This window comes from Rhincodon typus, chromosome 16 (genome assembly GCF_021869965.1).
Source record: "Rhincodon typus isolate 14 chromosome 16, sRhiTyp1.1, whole genome shotgun sequence".
NCBI classification, from domain to species: domain Eukaryota; kingdom Metazoa; phylum Chordata; class Chondrichthyes; order Orectolobiformes; family Rhincodontidae; genus Rhincodon; species Rhincodon typus.
In genome coordinates this window covers 12,563,237-12,584,274 of record NC_063347.1, presented here as the reverse complement: position 1 = coordinate 12,584,274, position 21,038 = coordinate 12,563,237, and the positions used below count along the sequence as shown (strand labels likewise).

The 21,038-nt window shown below is 43.5% G+C and overlaps 1 protein-coding gene across 3 annotated transcripts in view; it reads right to left on the bottom strand.

Annotated features, from left to right (window-relative positions):
• Positions 1–20,042, bottom strand: part of sema3fb (sema domain, immunoglobulin domain (Ig), short basic domain, secreted, (semaphorin) 3Fb) — a 239,239-nt gene extending 219,197 nt beyond the window's left edge. For 2 of the 3 annotated variants that reach the window (XM_048606458.1, XM_048606461.1), the window contains exons 1-2: positions 19,582–20,042; positions 16,264–16,401 (exon numbers count right to left, since the gene is read on the bottom strand). In XM_048606458.1, coding sequence (XP_048462415.1) covers positions 16,264–16,366 — 103 coding nt within the window. In that variant the 5' untranslated portion in view covers positions 16,367–16,401; positions 19,582–20,042. Of the gene's footprint in view, positions 1–16,263; positions 16,402–19,214; positions 19,239–19,581 lie in introns of those variants that run through there. The other variant, XM_048606460.1, reaches the window with a different exon arrangement.
• Positions 20,043–21,038: the final 996 nt, after the last annotated feature.

The following is a 21,038-nucleotide window of genomic DNA, read 5'->3' as shown; positions in this document are numbered from 1 at the left end:
GAGAGAGTGTGTGAGAGTGAGAGTGTGTGTGTGAGAGTGTGTCAGTGTGTGTGTGAATGTGCATGTATGTGTGTGTGTGAGTGAGTGAGTGTGTATGTGAGTGTATATGTGTGTGAGAGAGGGTGTGTGAGACAGAGTGTGAGTGTGTGTGTGAGTTTGAGTATGTGTGTGAGAGTATGATTGTGTGTTTGTGTGTGTGTGAGAGAGTGTGATTGTGAGTGTGTGAGTGGGTGCATGTGTGTGTGTGTAAGTGATGTCTGTCTGTCTGTTCATTTGTCTATGTTGCCTTTGTAAGTGACTACTCTGTGACTTTAATTTGCAGTTTCTCTGTTGGTGTGATATAGAAATTAGTTTTTTTTTGATTTAAAAGCATCCATCGTTGACAATAATCTGCATTTGTATAGTACCTCTGACATAATAAAACTTCCCAAGCTGCTTCACACATGAATGTTCTCAGACAATGTTTGAAACCAATCCACATAGTCAAAGAAGTGGGTGTTAACGAATGATTTAAAGAGGAGTGAAACTTGGAGTTGTTGAAGGGTTCAGGAGGAAATTCCAGCTCTTCGGGTCACCCAAGGCATAGTGACGGAAGTCAGGGATGCCCCAGAAGCCAGAATAAGAGGAACACAACGATCGGTGAGAGTCATAAGGTTGGATGAAGTTCAAGGGTGGGACAGGGCCATGAAGGGATTTGAGATATGGGATCAGGTGAACAAAGTAGGTCAGTAATTGCAGGGCAATGAGCAAGACTCACCATGGGTTAGAATCCATGCTGCAGAATTGTGGATGAGCTGAGGTTTGCGGAGATTGCTAAGTGATGGGCCTATCAGATATGAAGATGGCTTCCAGCTGCAAATGAGTGATGCAAGGGCAGAGACAAGAGGAAGATCAGATGAATTACTGAAGATTCACGACTGGTACCGCAGAGCAATTGAAGAAAACAAACAGAAACATTCAGATATATTCACAGCTAGCATTGTTCGAAATTTGAATGGGATAGAAATATAGAAACGTAGAAGATAGGAGCCAGAGGAGGCCATTCAGCCCTTTGAGCTTGCTCCATCATTCTTCATAATCATGGCTGATCGTCCAACCCAATAGCCTAATCCTGCTTTCTTCCCATAACCCTTGATCCCATTCACCCCAAGTGCTATATCTAGTCTTAGGGTATCTGGTTACATCCAAAAAGAAAGACTTGCATTTCATGATCAGAAGATCTTTCAAAACACTTTATCCTCAATGAAACACTTTTTTGAAGTGTTTGTAGTGTCGGGAAGGCAGGAGCTACTTCGAGAACAGCAAGCTCCCACAAAAAAGGACAAAACTGTGGTAATGACCAGGTAATCGGTTTATGTGAAATTGGTTGAGGGATAAATATTGGCCAAGGAGCAACAGGTAACTCACTACTCTTCCTTACGATAGGGCTATGGAATTTATTTTCATACCCACCTGAACAGACAACAGGACATCAGCTTACCATCTCACCCAAAAGACAAATCCGACAGCACCATCCTCCCTGATCTCAGCTGAGTGCTTCAACCTGGGTTGTTGTGTTAAAGCACCAGAGTAGGATTTGAATCCAGAGGTTCAGAAGCAAGGGGACTAACAGGGATACAGATGACAGATTACTGTACTCTCTGCTGTGTCCCTTATATGCTAGGGACATTTCTAAAACAGTGCCACCTAAAAGATGCCAAAGACTTAAAGACAACGAAGAAGGCTACCTCAGAGTACAACGGGATTTTGATCAGATGGGCCAATGGGCCAAGGAGTAGCAGATGGAGTTTAATTCAGATAAATGTGAGGTGCTGCATATTGAAAAGGCAAATCAGGGCAGGAGTTCTACACTTAATGGGAAGGTCCCTGGCGTGGGTTGCTGAAAAGAGAAACCTTGGAGTTCAGGTTCATAGTTGAAAGTGGAGTCGCAGGTAGACAGGGCGGTGAAGAAGGCATTTGGTATGGTTGGCTTTATTGGTCAGTGCATTGAGTATAGGAGTTGGGAGGTCATGTTGCAGCTGTACAGGACATTGATTCGGCCACTTTTGGAATACTACATGCAGTTTTGGTGTCCCTGCTATAGAAAGGATGTTGTGAAACTTGAAAGGGTTCAGAAAAGATTTATGAGGATTTTGCCAGGGTTGGAGGGTTTGAGCTGTAGGGAGAGGCTGAAAAGGCTGGAGCTATTTTCTCTGGAGTGTCAGAGGCTGAGGGGTGACCTTATAGTGGTTTATAAAATCATGAGGGACATGCATAGGGTAAATAGGCTAAATCTTTTCCCTAGGGTAGGGGAGGCCAAAACTAGAGGGCATAGGTTGAAGGTGAGAAGGGAAAGATTTAAAAAGGGACCGAAGGGAAACTTTTTGATGCAGATGGTGGTGCATATATGGAATGAGCTGCCAGAGGAAAAAGTGGTGGAGTCTGGTACAATTATAACATTTAAAAGGCATCTGGATGGGTACATGAATAGGAAGGGTTTGGAGGGACATGGGCCAAATGCTGGCAAATGGGTCTAGGTTAATTTAGGATATCTGGTCAGCATGGACGAGTTGGACCGAAGGGTCTGTTTCCTTGCTGCACATCTCTATGACTCTATGTAGGAACTGGGATTTTTTTCTAATGGAGAAAAATAGAATATTGAGTGATATTAGTGCAATGTTTAAATAGATGAAGAGAATCGATTCTGCTGTCTTGTGTGGGTTTGTGAACTACACATGGATCAAAGGAAAAAGAAAACATCAGTATAAAAATACAAACCTAGAGATTTAGGTTAGTGATCAACAAGTATTTATTGTCACAATAATTTCTGGAATCCATGACAAAAACCTACAGTAAACCTACAGGCTTTAAGTTAGGATACTGGGACAATTACTTGATTGTAAATGAAAACACAACTTCAAGCAGAGAGCTGAGGGTTGGCTGCTTTTATTGCTATATGTTACTGTTGCCTTCCAGAAACTGCTGAAGCGCAGAGTGACATTTGCCAAGTCTTTTCCTACAAAGTGACCCCTTTCCTTCCTGCAGTGTTTTTACCTACCACCCATTCCAGAATTCCCTTTCTAAACCCTGCTACTTTCAGGGGTGTATGCAGGAATGTAGAATTCAAGTTAAAGTCAGATCAGTTACGATCTTATTGAATGGCAGAACAGACTAAAAGGTCTGAGTGGTCTGTTCTTGTTCCTTGATCATGTATCCGTATGTATGTTCACATCACACTCGTCCTTGGAATGCCACTTGAAATTCTACATCCTGCTTTCACTCCTCACTGTAGCCTCTCCCAATTCCTCCTTGCTCTCTACTCCTCTCACCCCCTCCCTATCCAATGTAAAGTATGATGAGATGTTTAATTGAGTTGAAAGTATTACATTTGATTTATGTGCACCAATTCCCACGGATGGGAAATTGAAAACTAGAGGGCATAGGTTTAAAGTGAGAGGGAAAAGATTTAAGAAGGACCTGAGGGGCAACTTCATCACGCAGAGAGTGGTGTGTATATGGAATGGGCTGTCAGAGAAAGTGTTGAGGCAACATTTAAAGAAAGAACTTTTGAATATGTACATGGATGGGAAGGATTTAGAAGGATATCGGGCAAATGCTGGAAATTGGAACTAGCCGAGTGGGCGCCATAGTCAACATGGACCAGTTTGGGCTGAAGGGCCTGTTTCCATGGTGTGTTACTCTATAAATAGATACACCAACGATTAATTGCATGCTCTGAACGTGGTTCATTCATGCTGATTCGTTTAAGCGACATATGTAGGGGCCATTCTCTGCAAGCAGAAGGAATGTGTACAAGCCTTCACAACCGTTTTGAATTGCCCGAGAGCTTGGGAAGTCGATGCTTTCTCATTGCTTTCTCTACAGCAACACCATGGCCAGAGTTGACTTGCCAACCAATCAGCACCTTTTCCTCCTGTAGTAGAGATTGTCATGATCGAGCGAAATTTGCCAATCTTGCATTTGTCCTGATGAATGCAGGTTGAAAAATTCTTCAACAACACATCTCTTTTTTACAGCGATACGTTTCATCTGCTATTGGATCCCAGGAATATTACTGACTTTTTAAACTGGAAAAGTTGCCTTGTAACAATGCTGTGAAACTTTAAAAACTGGGACCTACCTGCTTTAATTCTTGCACAGAGGCTTTAGTTCTGGCAAGATGCCCCTTTAAGAGCAGTAGAATGAGGTAAGCATTTTTTCCCCGGGGGATTGAGAACATAGTTAACAAGTTTGCAGGATTTATACCATACATCTTAATTCCTAACAAGCTGAAAAGTGTGAGACAAAACCAAATTAGCAGCTGAGGTGTAAACAAGGTATTATCAACGTACCAATCTATCCCTAAAACAAGCGACTCCTGAAAGACATTGACTCTTGGTCTCAGTGACTTAGCCTGGCAGCTTGCAAAACTTAATGGTTCTCAAGCTCCAGTAGATAAACCCTGCAGGAGTGAACCCCAACAGCTTCTGAACCTCCAAGAGCTAAATCAATAGCGACTGAATTCCAGCAGATAGCCTTGTATCTCAGAAATCCCAACAAATAAACCCAGCAGCTCCTGAATTCAAATCAATAATTTAAAATAGCATAATACGCCAGCTGTTTAACGCAGCACCTTTTGAACGCCAGCAGAAAAGCACTGCAGCGACTGATATAAAAAGTGAAAATAGTTGAAATACTCAGGAGATCGGGCAGAACCTGTGCAGGGAAATGCAGGGTCAATGTTGCGCATTGATGAACTTTCTTCGGAATGGGAAAAAGTTAGACATGTAGTAAAGTTGTGAGCAAAGGGAGGGTGAGAGAAGAATTAAAGGCAAGTCTGTGCTAATATAAAAGACGGGAGAGATTGAGGGAAGAAAGAGTTAGTTTTCCAGGCCCAAAGGAAATGGAGAGTGAACAAAAAAAAAATGCAAAGCAACAAACTGTGTGTTAAGAGTTAGTGGGAACTGCCGATGCTGGAGAATCTGAGATAACAAGGTGTAGAACTGGAGGAACACAGCAGGCCAAGCAGCATCAGAGAATCAGGAAAGCTGACGTTTCGGGTCTGGACCCTTCTTATGTGAGCTTTGCCTCCAGCAGGGTATTTATACCAGATGCAGCAATGTTATATTAGAGGAATTAATATAAAGAACTAGGTGAGGGTAACATGCTATTGAAGAATCCAACAGAATGTGTATTATAGCTCACCGTTATATGCAAATATTAGATTTACAGGCACACAAGCGTCTAGGTTAGAATTAGGCTGTTCAGCTACATTGAGTGAAATACTTTCATCAATGTATCATGTTTCAAATACCCTGAGTTAAGATGGAAACTACAACCCTTCATACCATGCTATGATACAATGATGATATCATGAGCATGTCTCTTAAGAGATATACTGACATAGTGGCCGTGAGACAAACACAACATAGAGCAGGTGTGCTTCTACCTGACAGCAGAATAAGAGAAAAAGGAAAAGCTGAAACATGCAAAGAAAAGGAGACAAAATGGGATTACAACCTGAAATTGTTAAACACAACATTGAGGATGGCTAGAGGATATAAAGTGCCTCGACGTAACCTCCAGGAACAGTTTCTGATTGAATGGTGCAACAGGCTAAGGGTAGAGGTGTCAGCATGCAAAGAGGTGGGGGATTAAAATGACAAGCTAGGGAACATCAGGAATCCATATCCATAGAGTCCCTACAGTGTGGAAACAGGCCTTTTGGCCCAACAAGACTGTCAAAGCATCCCACCCAGACCCATTCCCCAAATGCACCTAACCTACACATCCCTAAAAACTATGGGGCAATTTAGCATGGCTGATCCACCTAGCCTGCACATCTTTGGACTGTGGGAGGAAACTGGAGCAAACCCTTGCAGATACAGGGAGAATGTGCAAACTCCACACAGACAGCTGCCTGAGGGTGGAATTGAACCCAAGGCCCGAGCACTGTGAGGCAGCAGTTCTAACCGCTGACCCACCATGCCACCCCAAATGTTTGGATGTTTTCTGCAAAGTGGGCAATTAATTTGCATTTTTGTTCGACACTACATTGTGAGTAGCGAATAGCATAAGATGTAGGAGCAGAAGGAGCTTATTCAGCCCATCAACTCTGCTCTGCCATTTAATGAGATCATGGCTGATCTGAAAATCCTCAACTCCACATTTCTGTCTTTCCCTGTGACCCTTGATTCCCTTACTAATTAAAAATCTCTCTATTTCAGCCTTGACTATACTTAATGGCCCAGCATCTACAGCCCTCAATGGTACATAATTCCACAGATTCACTATCCTCTGAGAGAGAAAAAATATTCTCCCTCACCACTGTCTTAAATTGTGGCTCCTTATTCTGAGATCTTGCCCTTTAGTCCTGGACTGTCCAATTAGGAGAAACAATCTCTCCACAACAAGCCCATCAAGGCCCTGAGAATCCTGTTTCAATAAGGTTGCCTCTCATTCTTCTAAATTCCAATGCTTACATGAGCAACCTACACAAGCCCTCCTCATAAGAAAATCCCTATTCCTCATTCAATCCAGTAAACCTTCTCTGAGCTGCCTCCAATGCCAAATACCAAAAACAGTTCACAGTATTCCAGCTATGGTCTAACAGGCATCCTGTATACTTTAGCAAGAATTCCCTGTTTTTACACTTTATTCCCTCTTAAATAAAGGGAAATAATCCATTGCCTTCCCTATACCCTGTTGACCTTGAATGCCACCTTTTTGTGATTCATGCATGCCCAACCCCCAATATCCCATTGTACTATTGCTTTCTGTAATCCTTTTGTTTTCCCATTTAAATCATAGACAGCGCTTCTATTCTTCCTGCCAAAGTGCACAACCTCACAAATTATATTCCATCTGCCAAGTTAAGAAAGTACACATAAATCACTGCTTCACCTGGAGGGAGTGTTTGTAGCATTGGACAATGAGAAGAGGCAACACACAGTGGCTCAGTGGTTAGCACCGCTGCCTCACAACCCCCTGGCACCCAGGTTCTACCATTTGTGTGGAGTTTGCATATTCTCCCCGTGTCTGCGTGTGTTTCCTCTGAGTGCTCCAATTTCCTTCCACAGTCCAAAGATGTGCAGGTTAGGTGGATTGGCCATGCTAAATCGCCCATAGTGTCCAGGGGTGTGCAGACTAGGTGGATTGGCTATGGGAAACATTGGGTTATGAGGTAAGGGTGGGGTTGTGGTTCTGGTTGGGATGCTTTTAGAGGGTTGGTGTGAACTCAATGGGCTGAATGGCCTGCTTACACACTGTAGGGATTCTATGAAGAGAGGAGCTAAAATGGAAGGTGTTACATTTCTTGAACACCAACATATAAACTCAGAGATAGTAGGAACCGCCAATGATGGAGAAGCTGAGATAACAAGGTGTAGAGCTGGATGAACACAGCAGGCCAAGCAGCATCAGAGGAGCAGGAAAGCTGACGTTTCAGGTCTGGACCCTTCTTCAGAAGAAGGGTCCAGACCCGAATTATCAACATAAAAACTCAGTAGTGACTGACCAACAGACATAACAGGAGAATCAGACAACTGCCATTCAGAAGTAGGCCATTCAGCCCATCAAGTCTGCACTGGCTAACACACCAGCAGTGGCTGACCCCCAGCAGTTAAACCCAGCATCTCCTGCATGCAAAAAGATAATGCTATCTGATCCAGAACCTAAAAGGACAACTGGCAAGCAACCCAGTTACTGAATTAGACACTTGGTGCTTTCAGACACTCTGGGGTTTTATTCCCTCCTCCGCACTCTGCTTTCACAGGTGAAGCAAGAGTGTAAATTACTTTGATTAAAAATATCACTGAGATGCGGCTTGTAGAAGTATTTCAGAATCAGACACTACGCGACATGTCTGCGCTCAATTCAGGAGCTTTTCAACTGGGAGTATATTTCAACAACATCACCGACAGGGCTGGTTTACCAGTTACAGTGCAGCCCTTTGTAAACACACTCAAATGGGTTCAATGTCATCTCAAACATGCTTTGTAAGTGTATCCAATTAAAACTTGTTTATGCAGCGAGGCTAGTTTAGAAGGAAATCCCCCCCCCCCGATCGCAGGGCATACTCCTGTCCTCTCTGCCCTCCTCACATACCACCAAGGTATATTTATAATCTTCTGTGTAAATTTGTCGCAGTTTCCTCTTTCCTGACCGAAAGTCTCGGGCTTCGGACGGAAAGATCTGCATCCTTTCACTGAATGAGTGATACAGTCAGGAAATGCAGGTTAGTCATTCAGGCAAAAAAACCACTTTGCAACAAGCTTCCTCTTACTCACAGTTTGAATCGGTTGCCAGCTCTTTGCTGTTTCCAGTTCAAAGGGCTGCACTTAAGACACCAGCTAACGAATCCAAGTTGTTGGTATGGCCAGAAATAGACAGTGTCCAAAGCGCTCACTGCAGACTCCACCATTTTGCACTATTGTCCCCTTCGCCATTGACCTCCCCTCTCTCCATCCAACCATTCCCTGGTGAGAAGAGTGAATTCCTAGAATCCCGACAGTGCTGAAGCAGGCCATTCAGCCCATTGAGTCCACACTGGCCCTCCGATGAGCATCCCACCCAGACCCATCCCCTGCTCTATCACTGTAACCCTGCATTTCCCATGGCTAACCCACCTAACTTGCACATCTTTGGACTTTGGGAGGAAACCAGAGAGAATAAAATGACACAGACGGAGGGAGAATGTGCAAGCTCTACACAGACAGTCACCTGAAGCTGGAATTGAACCCAGGTCCCCAGTACTGTGAGGTAGCAGTGCTAACTACTGAGCCACCACACTGCCCAAGTGCAAGGATGGGAATCTTCAGTACAGACAGGAACTGGGTCAGTCAGGGAGATGGCAGGAGTCGGTGCACTGTCCCCTTCCCCTTCGATCTGCCCCCTCTCCAGTGGTGGTGCAACATTATAAACATACCTTCTGAACTTTGGCACCTGAAAGGGCAGATGGTCTAGGTCTCAGAGGGCACTGATTTTGTCAATGCATAGAAGCTGCGAATCAGCTGGTCTTTCTGATATAGAGTGCTCATGTACTTTTGTTTTATGTTTAATATTGGAATATTCTTCATTGATGTCTAAGTTTAATCTTTTGCATATCCCTGACTTCCTTTGCCCATTAGTGGCCGTGCCTTTAGCCGTAGAATTTTCTCCCTTAAACTTTCAGCCTCTCTCCAGCTTTACGATGCTTTATTTGTAATCCATTTCTTTGCTGGAGCATCCCCAGAATGTCTCTTCATATGGCTTGGTGCCAAATTCTGTCTCATAATGTTGCTGTGAAGCATCCCGGCATGTTTTAGCGCCTTAACAGTGCTACGTAAATGCACAATGTTGTTGCTGACATTCACCAGATCTCCTACTGGCATCATTAACCAGAAAATGAAGGAGGAGAAAGGGCTGGGGTCCTGAAGACTAAGCCCACTGAAGATTTTAATAAGTGAAGTTTGTTGATGTTCTGCTCCATTTCTAAATCAATGCTTTCCAAAATGAAACAGGAGAACTGCTGAGGTCAAAGTTCATCAGATGACGATTCTGAGAAGTACTTATGGCCATTAGACAGACAAAAAAGTGGAGCAACCATATATCCTGGCTCTTTATTAGCACAATACATTTATGTCCCGATGTAATGCAATAACAACATGCACTGCAGAAATGATATGTAGTGCCAAGAGAATTCTATGAGGTAAGGGAGACCATGGTGCAGAGCACATTGGCTTATGAGGAGAGATTGAGTAGACTGGGAAAATACTCATTGGAATATAGAAGAATGAGGGGGGTTCATATAGAGAGATATAAAATTATGAAGGGGCTAGATAAGATAGAAGCAGGGAGGCCATTTCCACTGGCCGGTGACACGAGAACTAGGGGGCATAGCTTCAAAATAAGGGGGAGCAGATTTAGGACTGAGCTGATGAAGAACTTCTTCACCCAAAGGATTGTGAACCTGTGGAATTCCCCACCCAGTGAAGCAGCTGAGGCTACCTCGTTGAATGTTTTTAAGGCAAAGATAGATAGATTTTTGAAAAAAAGTAAAGGTATTAAGGGTTACGGTGAATGGGTGGGTAAATGGAGCGGAGTCCACGAGAAAAGATCAGCTATGATCTTATTCAATGGCGGAGAAGGCTTGAGGGGCCAGAATGCCTACTCCTGCTATTTGTTATGTTCTTATGTAGCAATTCGAGGAAGGGGTAGACCAGATGAAAGACAGTAAGGCTGAACATGTAGTTTTTGAGGAGGCTTTTGAAGTGGGGGAGCAATGAAGCAAAAAGTGTTGGGAGAGATTTGAGGCAGTGAGGTCCACAGGCAGGACAATGATATCCAGCAGAATTGCTCCCAATTGCCCAAAGAGGGAGGTTACGATTTTCTGGGAACTTAAATACAAATAGGCAGATTAGAAGGTGGCTATTCAACGCTTTGAGTCTGTTCCACCCTTCAATAAAATCATGGCTCTTCAGACTGTGGCCTTCACCCCACATTCCTGTCCACTGTCTATCCTTTATGTGCTTTATGTCCTTTGCCAACTGTGATAGACATGGATAGTATGGGGAGGTGAGATGCACAACTAGGACTTTAATGGACAGGCTAGTGATTAACGGTGGCTTCTCCTTGTCAGGCGTTGAGAGGGGGCTGGTTGGAGGGTGGGGAATAACTTTATATCTGTCCAGACAAATTGAATGACATAGGCAGGCTTCCCATTGAGGAGAGATGGAAAATCCTTGGGTTAAAAATAGATGGGTTTGGATTGTCGTTGTAGCAAATCCAGGGTGTGTCATGTCACCAAACAGCCTGCCATGTTGAACACGACTATTCTTGGAGTGCACATCGCTCAAGGATTCAACTCTTTTTTTCAAGCTCAGTATCAAACACTGACAACCTTTGGCTGACAGTTAACCCCTCAGGCCCACATGGCAAAGCGCCTTTTAATGCATTTTTCTAATTTGGCAAGTGGACGAGAAGTGGCCTCAGCCCAGCAGTATTCAGAGAATGCTGTCACATAGATCACAGAAATGAAATGAGTGAGCGATGCATACATCATTCCAAAGGAATGCACAGTATAGCTGAAGCAAGTTTATGGGCATAGTTTGGATCTGAATCAGGAGGTTTACTCACTTAAAATCTCCAGTGTACCAGGCACGCCAAAATTACAGCTAAATGCATCAAGATGTACTTCGCATTGGAGTCTTACTTGATCTTCCGCACCATCCTCCCAGTTTTCTCAGGTTTTAATCTCCTCCTCTGAAGTACAGTTGTAACAGGGGCTTGAAGACTTGGTTGTCTTGGTTGGGTATCTGATCCAAGTCGGCCAATTGCAACTCGTTTGTCCAATTAATGGCAACGTAAGAGTCTCATCTCACAGTGAGTGAGATTGCTGGCTATTACCTGCCAGCGTTACCCTAGTGAGATTCCAGACTTAGCCCCATCTACATCGCTGAACATTAACTTTGCAACTGGCTGCATTCCCGGCAGTGGCCACTATGCCCAAGTGGCGCTGCTGGGACGAAAGTGAGTTGTAGAGTCATAATAATGTACAGCACAGAAACAGGTCCTTTGGTCCAACTCGTCCATGCTGACCAGATATCCTAAACTGATCTAGTCCCATTTACCAGCATTTGGCCCATACTCTCTAAACCCATCCTATTCATATACCCATCCAGATGCCTTTTAAATGTTACAATTTCACCATTCTCCACTACTTCCTCTGGTGGCTCATTCCATACACGCACCACCCTCCGTATAGGGGTGGTGATGGCTTAGTGGTGCTATCACTGGACTATTAATCCAGAGACTCCAGGTAATGTTCTGGGGTCCTGCGTTCAAATCCCATCTTTGCAGAATTAGGAGTCTCCTGCAACACCCTAAACAGACAACAACAGTAACAAGCATCCATATTGCACCTTTCACTCAGTAAAATGTCTCAGAGTGCATCTTTGAACAAAACATTGCAAAGAGCCCTTTAAACAGATGTTAAAAAATCTGACCAACAGCTTGGTCAAAGTGGTTGGCTTTAAGGAGCATCTTGAAAGAGGCAGTGGAGGTTATATTTAGCAAGGGAATTCCAGATCTCAAGGCCAAGGCAGCTGAAGGTCAGTCACCAATGGTGAGGTGACTAAAATTGCTTCTTTTTCTAATGCTATGTGTCTTAAATCCAAAACCTAAAGTGATTCAGAACCAAAATATGATACAAAAGATCTGCTGCACAAATTCATAGTATCCTTTTTTTAAAATTCATTCTTGGGATATAGGTGTCACATGTGAGGCCAGCATTAATGCCCAGAGGGCAGTTGAGAGTCAACCATATTTTTGTGGGTCTGGAGTCTCATGTAGGCCAGACTGGATAAGGATGGCAGTTTCCTTCCCTAAAGGACCTTAATGAACCAGATGGGTTTTTCCCCCAAAATCAACAAGGGGTTCATGGGCATCATTAGACTATTAGTTCCACATTTATTTTTTGTTGAATTCCATCTGCAATGGTGGGATTTGAACTCTGGCCCACAGATTAACAGCCCAGCAATAATACCACTAGGCCAATGTCATCCCCTCCTTGAGAACAATGAAGTCCATTTAGTCCATTTGACTCATACCAACTCTTGACAATGTCAACCAGCCTCATTCCTTTGAGCTGTCTCCTGCAAATTTTTACTTTTCAATTAGATAGGTGATGCTTTGAACTTGCTGGTGCCATCCTTACTGATAGTGAGCTCCAGAATCTATACCATTATCACTTAAACATAATGACAGCAACTCCCTAGTGTTTCCATCACATTGTAGCCCAGACAGTCCAGAGGAGATTGATGACCAGAAATTCATTATGAAAATGGTAAGATATGGATGTTGTTGATAAGGCCGATGTTTATTGCCTATATACTTTTGAGAAGATGGTTCTGACACCTACTGAGGGGACGCCATGCTGTTGGAATTACCATCTTTCAAGAACCTTGGACTCATGTGCCCTCTCAGATGAATCTAAAGTCCAAAGACATGCAAGTTAGGTGGATTGGCCGTGCTAAATTACCCATCACGTTCAGGGTAGGTTAGGTGCATTAGCCATATGGGTAGAGTGATGGGTCTGGATGGGATGCTCTTCGGTGGGTTGACGTGGACTTGTTGGGCCAAATGATCTGTTTCCACACTATGGAGATTCTATAAACATCCTATGGCACAAATCCTAAGCAGGGGGGTTTGCACCTGTAGACCTATACACTAATCCCTCAATTCCTGTGCCTGGAAAAATGCAGAGGATTCATTCAATACAGCACTATGGGACCTTGCTCTACTCCATTAAGCTGCTGTGTTTCCAACAGTCCAACGTTTCATAGAATTCCTACAGTGTGGAAGCAGGCTATTCAGCCCATCGAGTCCACATTGACCCTCCAAAGACCATTCCACCCAGACCTACACCTTCCTACCCTATCCCTGTAACCCTACATTTCCCATGGTTAATCCACCTAGGCTGCATATCTTTGCAATGTGGGAGGAAACCGGAGCACCCGGAGGAAACCCATGCAAGACATGGGGAGAACGTGCAAACACCACACAGACAATCACCCGAGGGTGGAATTGAATCTGGGTCCTGGCACAGTGCTAACCACTGAGCCACCCTGTCACTATTGGCTGTTGCAGGATGTCCCAAGTCTGTGAAAAGTGCTATTTCACTGAGAGATGATGGAATTGTGGTAAGGATATCATTCCTGGGATTGTCAGGAAGTATGTGAGATATTAGCTGTGTATCTTTTGCTACCAGTCTCTTTATGGGACCATTTAACTGTCTGACAAATCCTCAGCACCCCACAGAATGAAGAAATTCACTGGCATCAAAATGCTGGAGGATGCTATTTCTTGCGAAAGCTTCAGTCCCCATGAACAGTCCACAATGGCATTGACTCCTCCAAAAATCCAGGGAGAGAGAGAGAGAGACTTTCCCTGGTTTAATCGTATCACTGTGCATGGAAGCTTCATCAGGAAATCAACAGGCACTTCAGCCTCACTGTGGGATACATTTGCCCTGCTCCACTTTAAATGCAGAGTGCATTTCTTCCCTCCAAAACCACAGGTTTCCGACCACAGTGAAGTTGATCGGATGAACAGATGATACTCAGTAACCTGATGACTCAGTGCAATGAAGGCTTAAGGCAAACCTCAGCCTGAACCATCACTTCCAGCTTCTCCCTGCTCCCACTTGCTTGTCCCACTCAGATTACACAATTCCCCATTACTTCTGCAGAACTTCCTTTATCAAACCAACCATTCCTAACCGTTAATCCCTGCCTCAGTCAGATTGGGGCACGACTGGGAGCGGAGGTGTGTGGGGCTACAGTATAGGCAGGGCAATACAGACAGACGTGACATTTATAGAGATGGCAGTTTCTGGGTTCCTTCGGGCATGTACGAAAGCACCTGCCAATGCTCGATTCCACTCAACCTGTTCCCTTTGTTCCTTGGGTTACTTGCTGAAAGACTGGGGTGATTTTTCTTCCCCCAGTTGAACCAATGTCGAATGGATAGCTGTGACTGAGACTGCAAATCCCCTTGCCTGGAATGTGACACTGCAGTTACCAGAAACCCATGAAATACACCGAACTGTTCAAATGTAATTAAACCCAAAGATGATGCAGTCCAGCAGCAAGTGTTTTCACCTCAAGGGCTTTCACTAATTGAGAAATTGGATCGACAAAAATAGGCAACTTAATTAAGAGGGAGCAGTCGCTTAAAGCAGTTTGTTTTCAGAGCTATTGGCATGGGATTGGATTTTGAGACTAATAGCCATCAAAGAAAGCAAGATCCATTATGATCCAAACAGATCTCAGCAGTAACTAAATGTACAGATTTGATGAAGGGACAAATTTGTCTCTAAAATTATAGTTTTTTCTGAGGATACCAGTTTGGGCCATATTTTCTCAATTTTCTCTCCTCAGGCCAAAATACAAAGCAAGACAAAATCATCACATGATTCACCCTGAAGAATATCTCACACCATGTTACAAACCTGGATTTTCCACCTACCTCCAGCAAGCAACCTTTAATATAAACAGAAGCCGTACAATAACAATAGATAAAGACTGGTTGTGATGACCAGAGAGAGATAAGACAGGACTCCTGTCGTGAAATATGACATTCTGACGCCTCCACATTGAAAACGTGACACAACCTTCATGCACACAGACAATATTCCCAGCTCTAGACCCGCAATGATGGCTTACCACGCCGACATCACCATATCGCTTCCCAAAGACACAACTTTTAAAACTCCTCCTCTAACCCATTCACCGATGCTCTTTGCGTGAATAGAATAAACTCTTGGAAGTTCTTCACTATTGAAGCCCTGTCTGTGAGACCAGATTAATTATGAAGTGATGTTTCTTGCTCTGATGCCAACCTGGTGAGAACACGTAATTAGCATCAGGAAACAACCAGCCTGAACTTGACACGTTAAATTCACCAGCCTGCGATTCACATCATTTGAAAATCAAGGTACTGACTGGCACTGGAGCATAAGCATGTAATGATCAGTAATTAAACATTTAGTGCTGAGGACACTCCTTTGTGCTGGCTTCATTCTATCTGTGGCATTAACAAAAGCTGCACTCCCGTGTTAGAAAGGGTGTGGGTAAGGTGGCAGAACATCTTGCTGTGCCAGTCAGGCACATTTTGCTTGGACAACCACCCCTACTGCGTTCCGGTATAAAGCTCTGACAACAGACCTTGCGGTATCCTGGTAAACGGGGTGTCAAATTCTTGGGAATGCAGTGTATCTCCAATAAAGAAGGTTCTGGGAACCAGCTTGTAAAACGGACCTTTTTGAAATGACCCTAGGATGTAACGATCGCAGTCTTAAACCACTCAGTGGCATGCTTTGGTTGGAACGAAAGCAAAACCAAGTATTCTCCTGAGTAAGATCTTTGGGGGGCATGACCACAAATACACCACCTCTGGAAAGAAAATGTTCAGAAATGTATCCCAAAAAAAAATTAACCAACAGAACAAATAAGCACCTGGAGGAATTTGGTATCACAGATGCAGCATGAAATGTATTATTAATTTTTCAAACAATGTTGCTTCAGTTGAAAATACAGAAAGATCACAGCTACAACATCGAGGGTGTAACATCCTATCCTTCAGCATCTTATTCCCTCCATTTTTTGTCTTTGAAAAGAACTCTACTGCAGCTTGATCATCTCCCACTGCATGCCACTTCCTGGCACCAGTGGACTTGTCAAGAAATAACTACCTGACTTGAATTTGTTGGCACGTTGCCTCGCACATAACACGTCCGTTGCTTACCTTTAAAGCTCAGATAAACCCGGGGGGCATTCTGCTGATGGGCACTGGCATTGCCATACCACAGGGAGAGCACCAAGAGCCAGGTAGGCAGATGGCGGTCCATGCCAACCGATTTCAAAGGAACAGGAGCCTTCAGACCTGCATCAGGGTGGAGGTACAAAGGACAAAAAGAACATAATCCCTCATCAGTTGAGTGGTTAGGCAAACAGCTCAATAGTGATTAAATCCAGCTTTTTGTGGGTTTGTAGATAGGGGAGAGAGAGAGAGAGAGAGAGAGAGAGAGTCTGAATACCATAGTAACTTTAATATCAGCGCAGGGGGAAATGAGGTTTCAAGGAAGGTGCTGTGGGAGCAAGCTGTGGGTTGACTGTGAGGGAGTCAAGGCAGGGCTGATCAATTAAAGGAAACCTCCCATCCCAGAAACGGCATTGCAAGGAAGACAGGACCCAGTGTAAAAACAGTTCTCAACACAATAATTAATCATTGTTTAAAGCATTAGCTCCAGTAAATTCAAATAATCCCTCTGAGTGCTTTAAGCAGATTTCAACTCCCCTATGAAAATAAACACTTATTACTGCTTTGAATGATTCCCTTACCATTTTTATTCCGACAGTACTCCCTCCACTAACAAAGCTGTTTTGTGAGTCTGTAAATTCCTACTTAAAAAAATAATATTTATAGCAGATGTTGACCTCCTTTGAAGATGTGACACTGAGAGGCAATAGGAACGGCTGTAAAGGGGACAGTGACACTGGCTGAGATCCCAGTGGTTAGATACCAATTCACCCTCATTTTAATAAAAATCCAGTAATTTTCACAAGTGAGAGAGTTTCAGCTTTAGCCATTTATTGATCTAAATGTCCCAGATCGGCAGGCATGCCAACTCTAATAATTCATTTCAGCGAAGATTGGAATCCGCAGAGTTCGATCTGCTGGTTGGGGAAGTTAAGCTTTCACAACAAACTACACAAATGTTTTCACCAAGGTAGCTCTTGAAACAGCAACAAGAAAACAGCTACTCATAAAAAAAAGCACACTGTGAAGGAATGTAATGAATATAAAACCTAGGCTAAATTCTGCAGAGGGCCACTAAACAGCTCCATGACAGAGGGCCGTTTCTTTGTTTGAATTCAGTGCATATTCAGGAAGGTGCAGAAAAGATTGAAAATTCAATTCATAAATAAGACAGCTGAGGAAATAGAACGATATTCGCAAACAAGATAACAAAAAAAAAGACAGGCAATAGTATATTGTTTAGAACTTCACTGAAATGATGTAACATTTTTAATTACATGTAGGACACACACAAACACAGAAACTGACAAACATAGACAGGCGCAGAAATGTACACACAGAAATATACACACAGAAATGACACTGACACACAGACATACACTTACAGAAATACACACACACACAGAAATAAACTGACAAACATACACAGTTACAGAAATACACACACACAAAAATACACACTCACACTTACAGAAATACACATTCAGACAGAAATGACACTGACACACACTCACTTACAAAAATATACTGAGCCACAGGGTTTCAGAGATAGAAAGACACACACATAGAAATACAGAAACTGATAGATATGCAAACATTACAGAAGCATCAGACACAAAAAAAACATTGTAAACACATGTACAGAAACATGATGACAAACACAAAATCACAGTGACATTCACCCCCACAGAAAGACACTGATAGGTAGACATATACACAGAGAAAAATACCAAATTACACTCACAGAAACACATGGACAGCACAATCTCAAAAACACAATAAAACACAAAGCCAGCATAATAATGAAAATCTTTGTTTGCTTTTCAACTCCAAAAGACAACCAAACATCGAAGCCAAAATGACGGTGAGTTCCCGATTAATAGTCAATCCAGATTTTACAAATGGCATTGTTTAGGCATCAGCTCACATTCAGAAGAAATTAAAATCTCAGGGTCGAAATCTCACTTCTTTTTAGAGAATCACGTTTCATTTGGAGTTTTTCGATTCAATGTAAATTTCAGTGTCAAGTTTCCACTGTTAATAATAGAAGGAAGAAGCCATAAATAAAGTGGGAAGTTATCTAGAAATCATTGACTAGGGTACTTGGGCTTGCAGTGGGGGGTTTAATATATAGTATGAATTCGAAACCAGGGAATCAAGAATTCATTTTCACACTGTATTCTCTCACAATCTGGGGACATCCCCTAGGATTGAGGTTTATTCTATGCTTCATTTGAAGACTCATATAATATATCCCATCTATTGTAACTGCAAATAAAATGTCTTTGAGGACGAGTATTTTTAAAACACAATTATTGATTAGAGAACCAGATTGAGGGAAAGGTCGATATGGGTAGCTTTTGATAAAGAAAAACTTCAAAAGAATTGAATGTAGAATCCCGTCGGCACTAAAAGTGCTGTAGACATTCAATATGGTCTCACTCCTTGGATGACTTTAGTTTCAACACCAAAGTCTCATTTGGTGGATTCGCTCAATTTGTTTCTGGGAAGAGGAGAACACAAGGCTTCACAAGTAGAGTCAGGACGGAGGGAAAGATCATGCTCATTGAAATGACCCGGAGTGCTGGGAGCATGCTGCTGTCTAACCAGTAAGAGCACAAGCAGGTGCTGTTGTGACATGCAGAAGTCATTGGAATCCAGCTCCGATAGCCTGGCCCTTCCCGAAGGAACACGGAGGGCATGAGCAGACACCCGGCGGATGAAAATACAGCAACGGTGCAGAGAAGGACAAGCCGAGAGAGAGAGAGAGAGAGGAAAAGTGCACAAAACGTTTAAAGAACAAAATCGTCCCAGCTGATAATCCTGTGTAGAAAACGTGACTGTCAAACATTTGGCTTCAACACGCGTGGCAAACCTTTGCACAAAATGGTATGACAGCCTTAAAGAGGTATAAGAGTCTAATTGCATGTCCTCACCTCAAGAAGTCCAAAGCTTCTCATTCACCCTGGGCTGGCACTCCAAGTAATGCTGAGCCAAACTATTTTTAACAGCCCACTTATGAGCAAAGCAACAGTGTACAAAAGAGAGAGAGAGAGACAGACCACAAATAAAAGACAATAAAACCATCCTCTGGAATTGCACCGAATATTACAACCACGCTGAGACTTAGAAGAATAAATGACCATCCCACTCATATTAGTCTCTCTCAAACCCACATTCAAAAGCCTCTTGAAAAGCCTTCACTTTGTTTCATTTGCAGCATTGTATTTCACCAACTCTCACTCTCTCTCTCTCACACACATACACACACACAGATAAAGACCAAGATTTGAATGAGTTTACCTTTCAGTGGCTAAGCTTGCTTGAGAAGAAGTGTTAAGTTTGCAGTTCCCTCAGTGCTGAGGAACAACTACCCTTCCACCCCCCCTTCCTTTATTGGCACACAGTCAGGCAGCAAAAACAAATTAAAACAAAATTTGTCAGTGATGGCAGTGACTAGAAAGAAAACGTCCCCAGTTTATCTCCACTTCACGGTCTTCGCGGCTTCACTGCATCCAGAAACATGCTCCACTCACTGGCTTACAGCTGAAGGCAAAGCAGCAGAGCAGCTCTCACAGGTAGACTTCCTAAATGTCAGAAGCACAGCCTCTCCCCTTGTGCTGGTTTAAGAAGGTTTCGCAGGTATGCAAATGATGCAAGTGGCTGAAGTCTTGACTTTGAAAGAAAAGGGGGAGTTTCTCTCTATGACTCTCTCTCTCTCTCAACTCACCGCTCCTGACTGTTCTCTGTGCTGCACTGAAGAACATGTCAGGTGGCCAGGAATCTACAGACGTTTGCATAATCCAACCTACAGAACAAAGTTGTGTGCTGGAATGCTCCCTGGTGCCACCTCTGGGTAACTCACAGTCTCTGCAGCCTGCCCTTTCTCAGCTTCAGGAGCCTTAACACACAGCAGAAATTTAAGGCAGGGAGCTAACTCTGTTAACCCTTACGTTGCAGTAGAATCAAGACTTACTATCCTCCCTCCGACGTCCCCCACAGTCTCTAAACCCCCAGCCATCCCCCTGCCCTATCCTTCACCTGCCCTAGTCATCCACTCAGACACAGCTCTCAGGGTCCTGAACAAGAGCAGAAAATCAAGCCTGATACAGGATACGCCACTGGGAGTAGTTTTCTGATAAAGAAAGCACTTAGGCTGAGCTGTATCTCCCTCTGAGATCTGCATCACAACAGCAGCTGGGGACGTAGACATTCTGGATAATGGCCATGCCTCTCAATTCCCTGAAGAAAAGTGGAGGTGAGCTCTATCATAAACATTTACATTTCAGACAAGCGAGGGAGCCAGTATGGGATGACTGTGGCTAAGAGTACAGAAGCTAGTGCCTTAGTACGTCACAGCGAGTCGCAGAGTCACAGAGGCTTGGCCCAGCTTGTGCGCACTGCCCAGACTTCACATTTAATTTAGTCCCATTTGCCTGCATTTGGTCCACATCCCTCCATACCTAACCCATCCATGTACCTTTCCAATTGTTTCTTCAATGACAAAATTGTACTCGCCTCCACCACTACCTCTGGCAGCCCATTCCAGACACTCACCATCCACCGCATGAACAAATTGCCCTCTAGACCCTTTTGTATCTCTCCCCACTCACCTTAAGCCCATGCTGTCTCATTTTAGATTTCCCAGCCACGGGGTAAAGCTGCCGGCTATCTACCTTATATATGCCTGTCATGATGTTATAGACCTCTATAAGTAATGGATCAAGGCCTTTTCTTCTATTTTCTCTGTTGCCTCACCA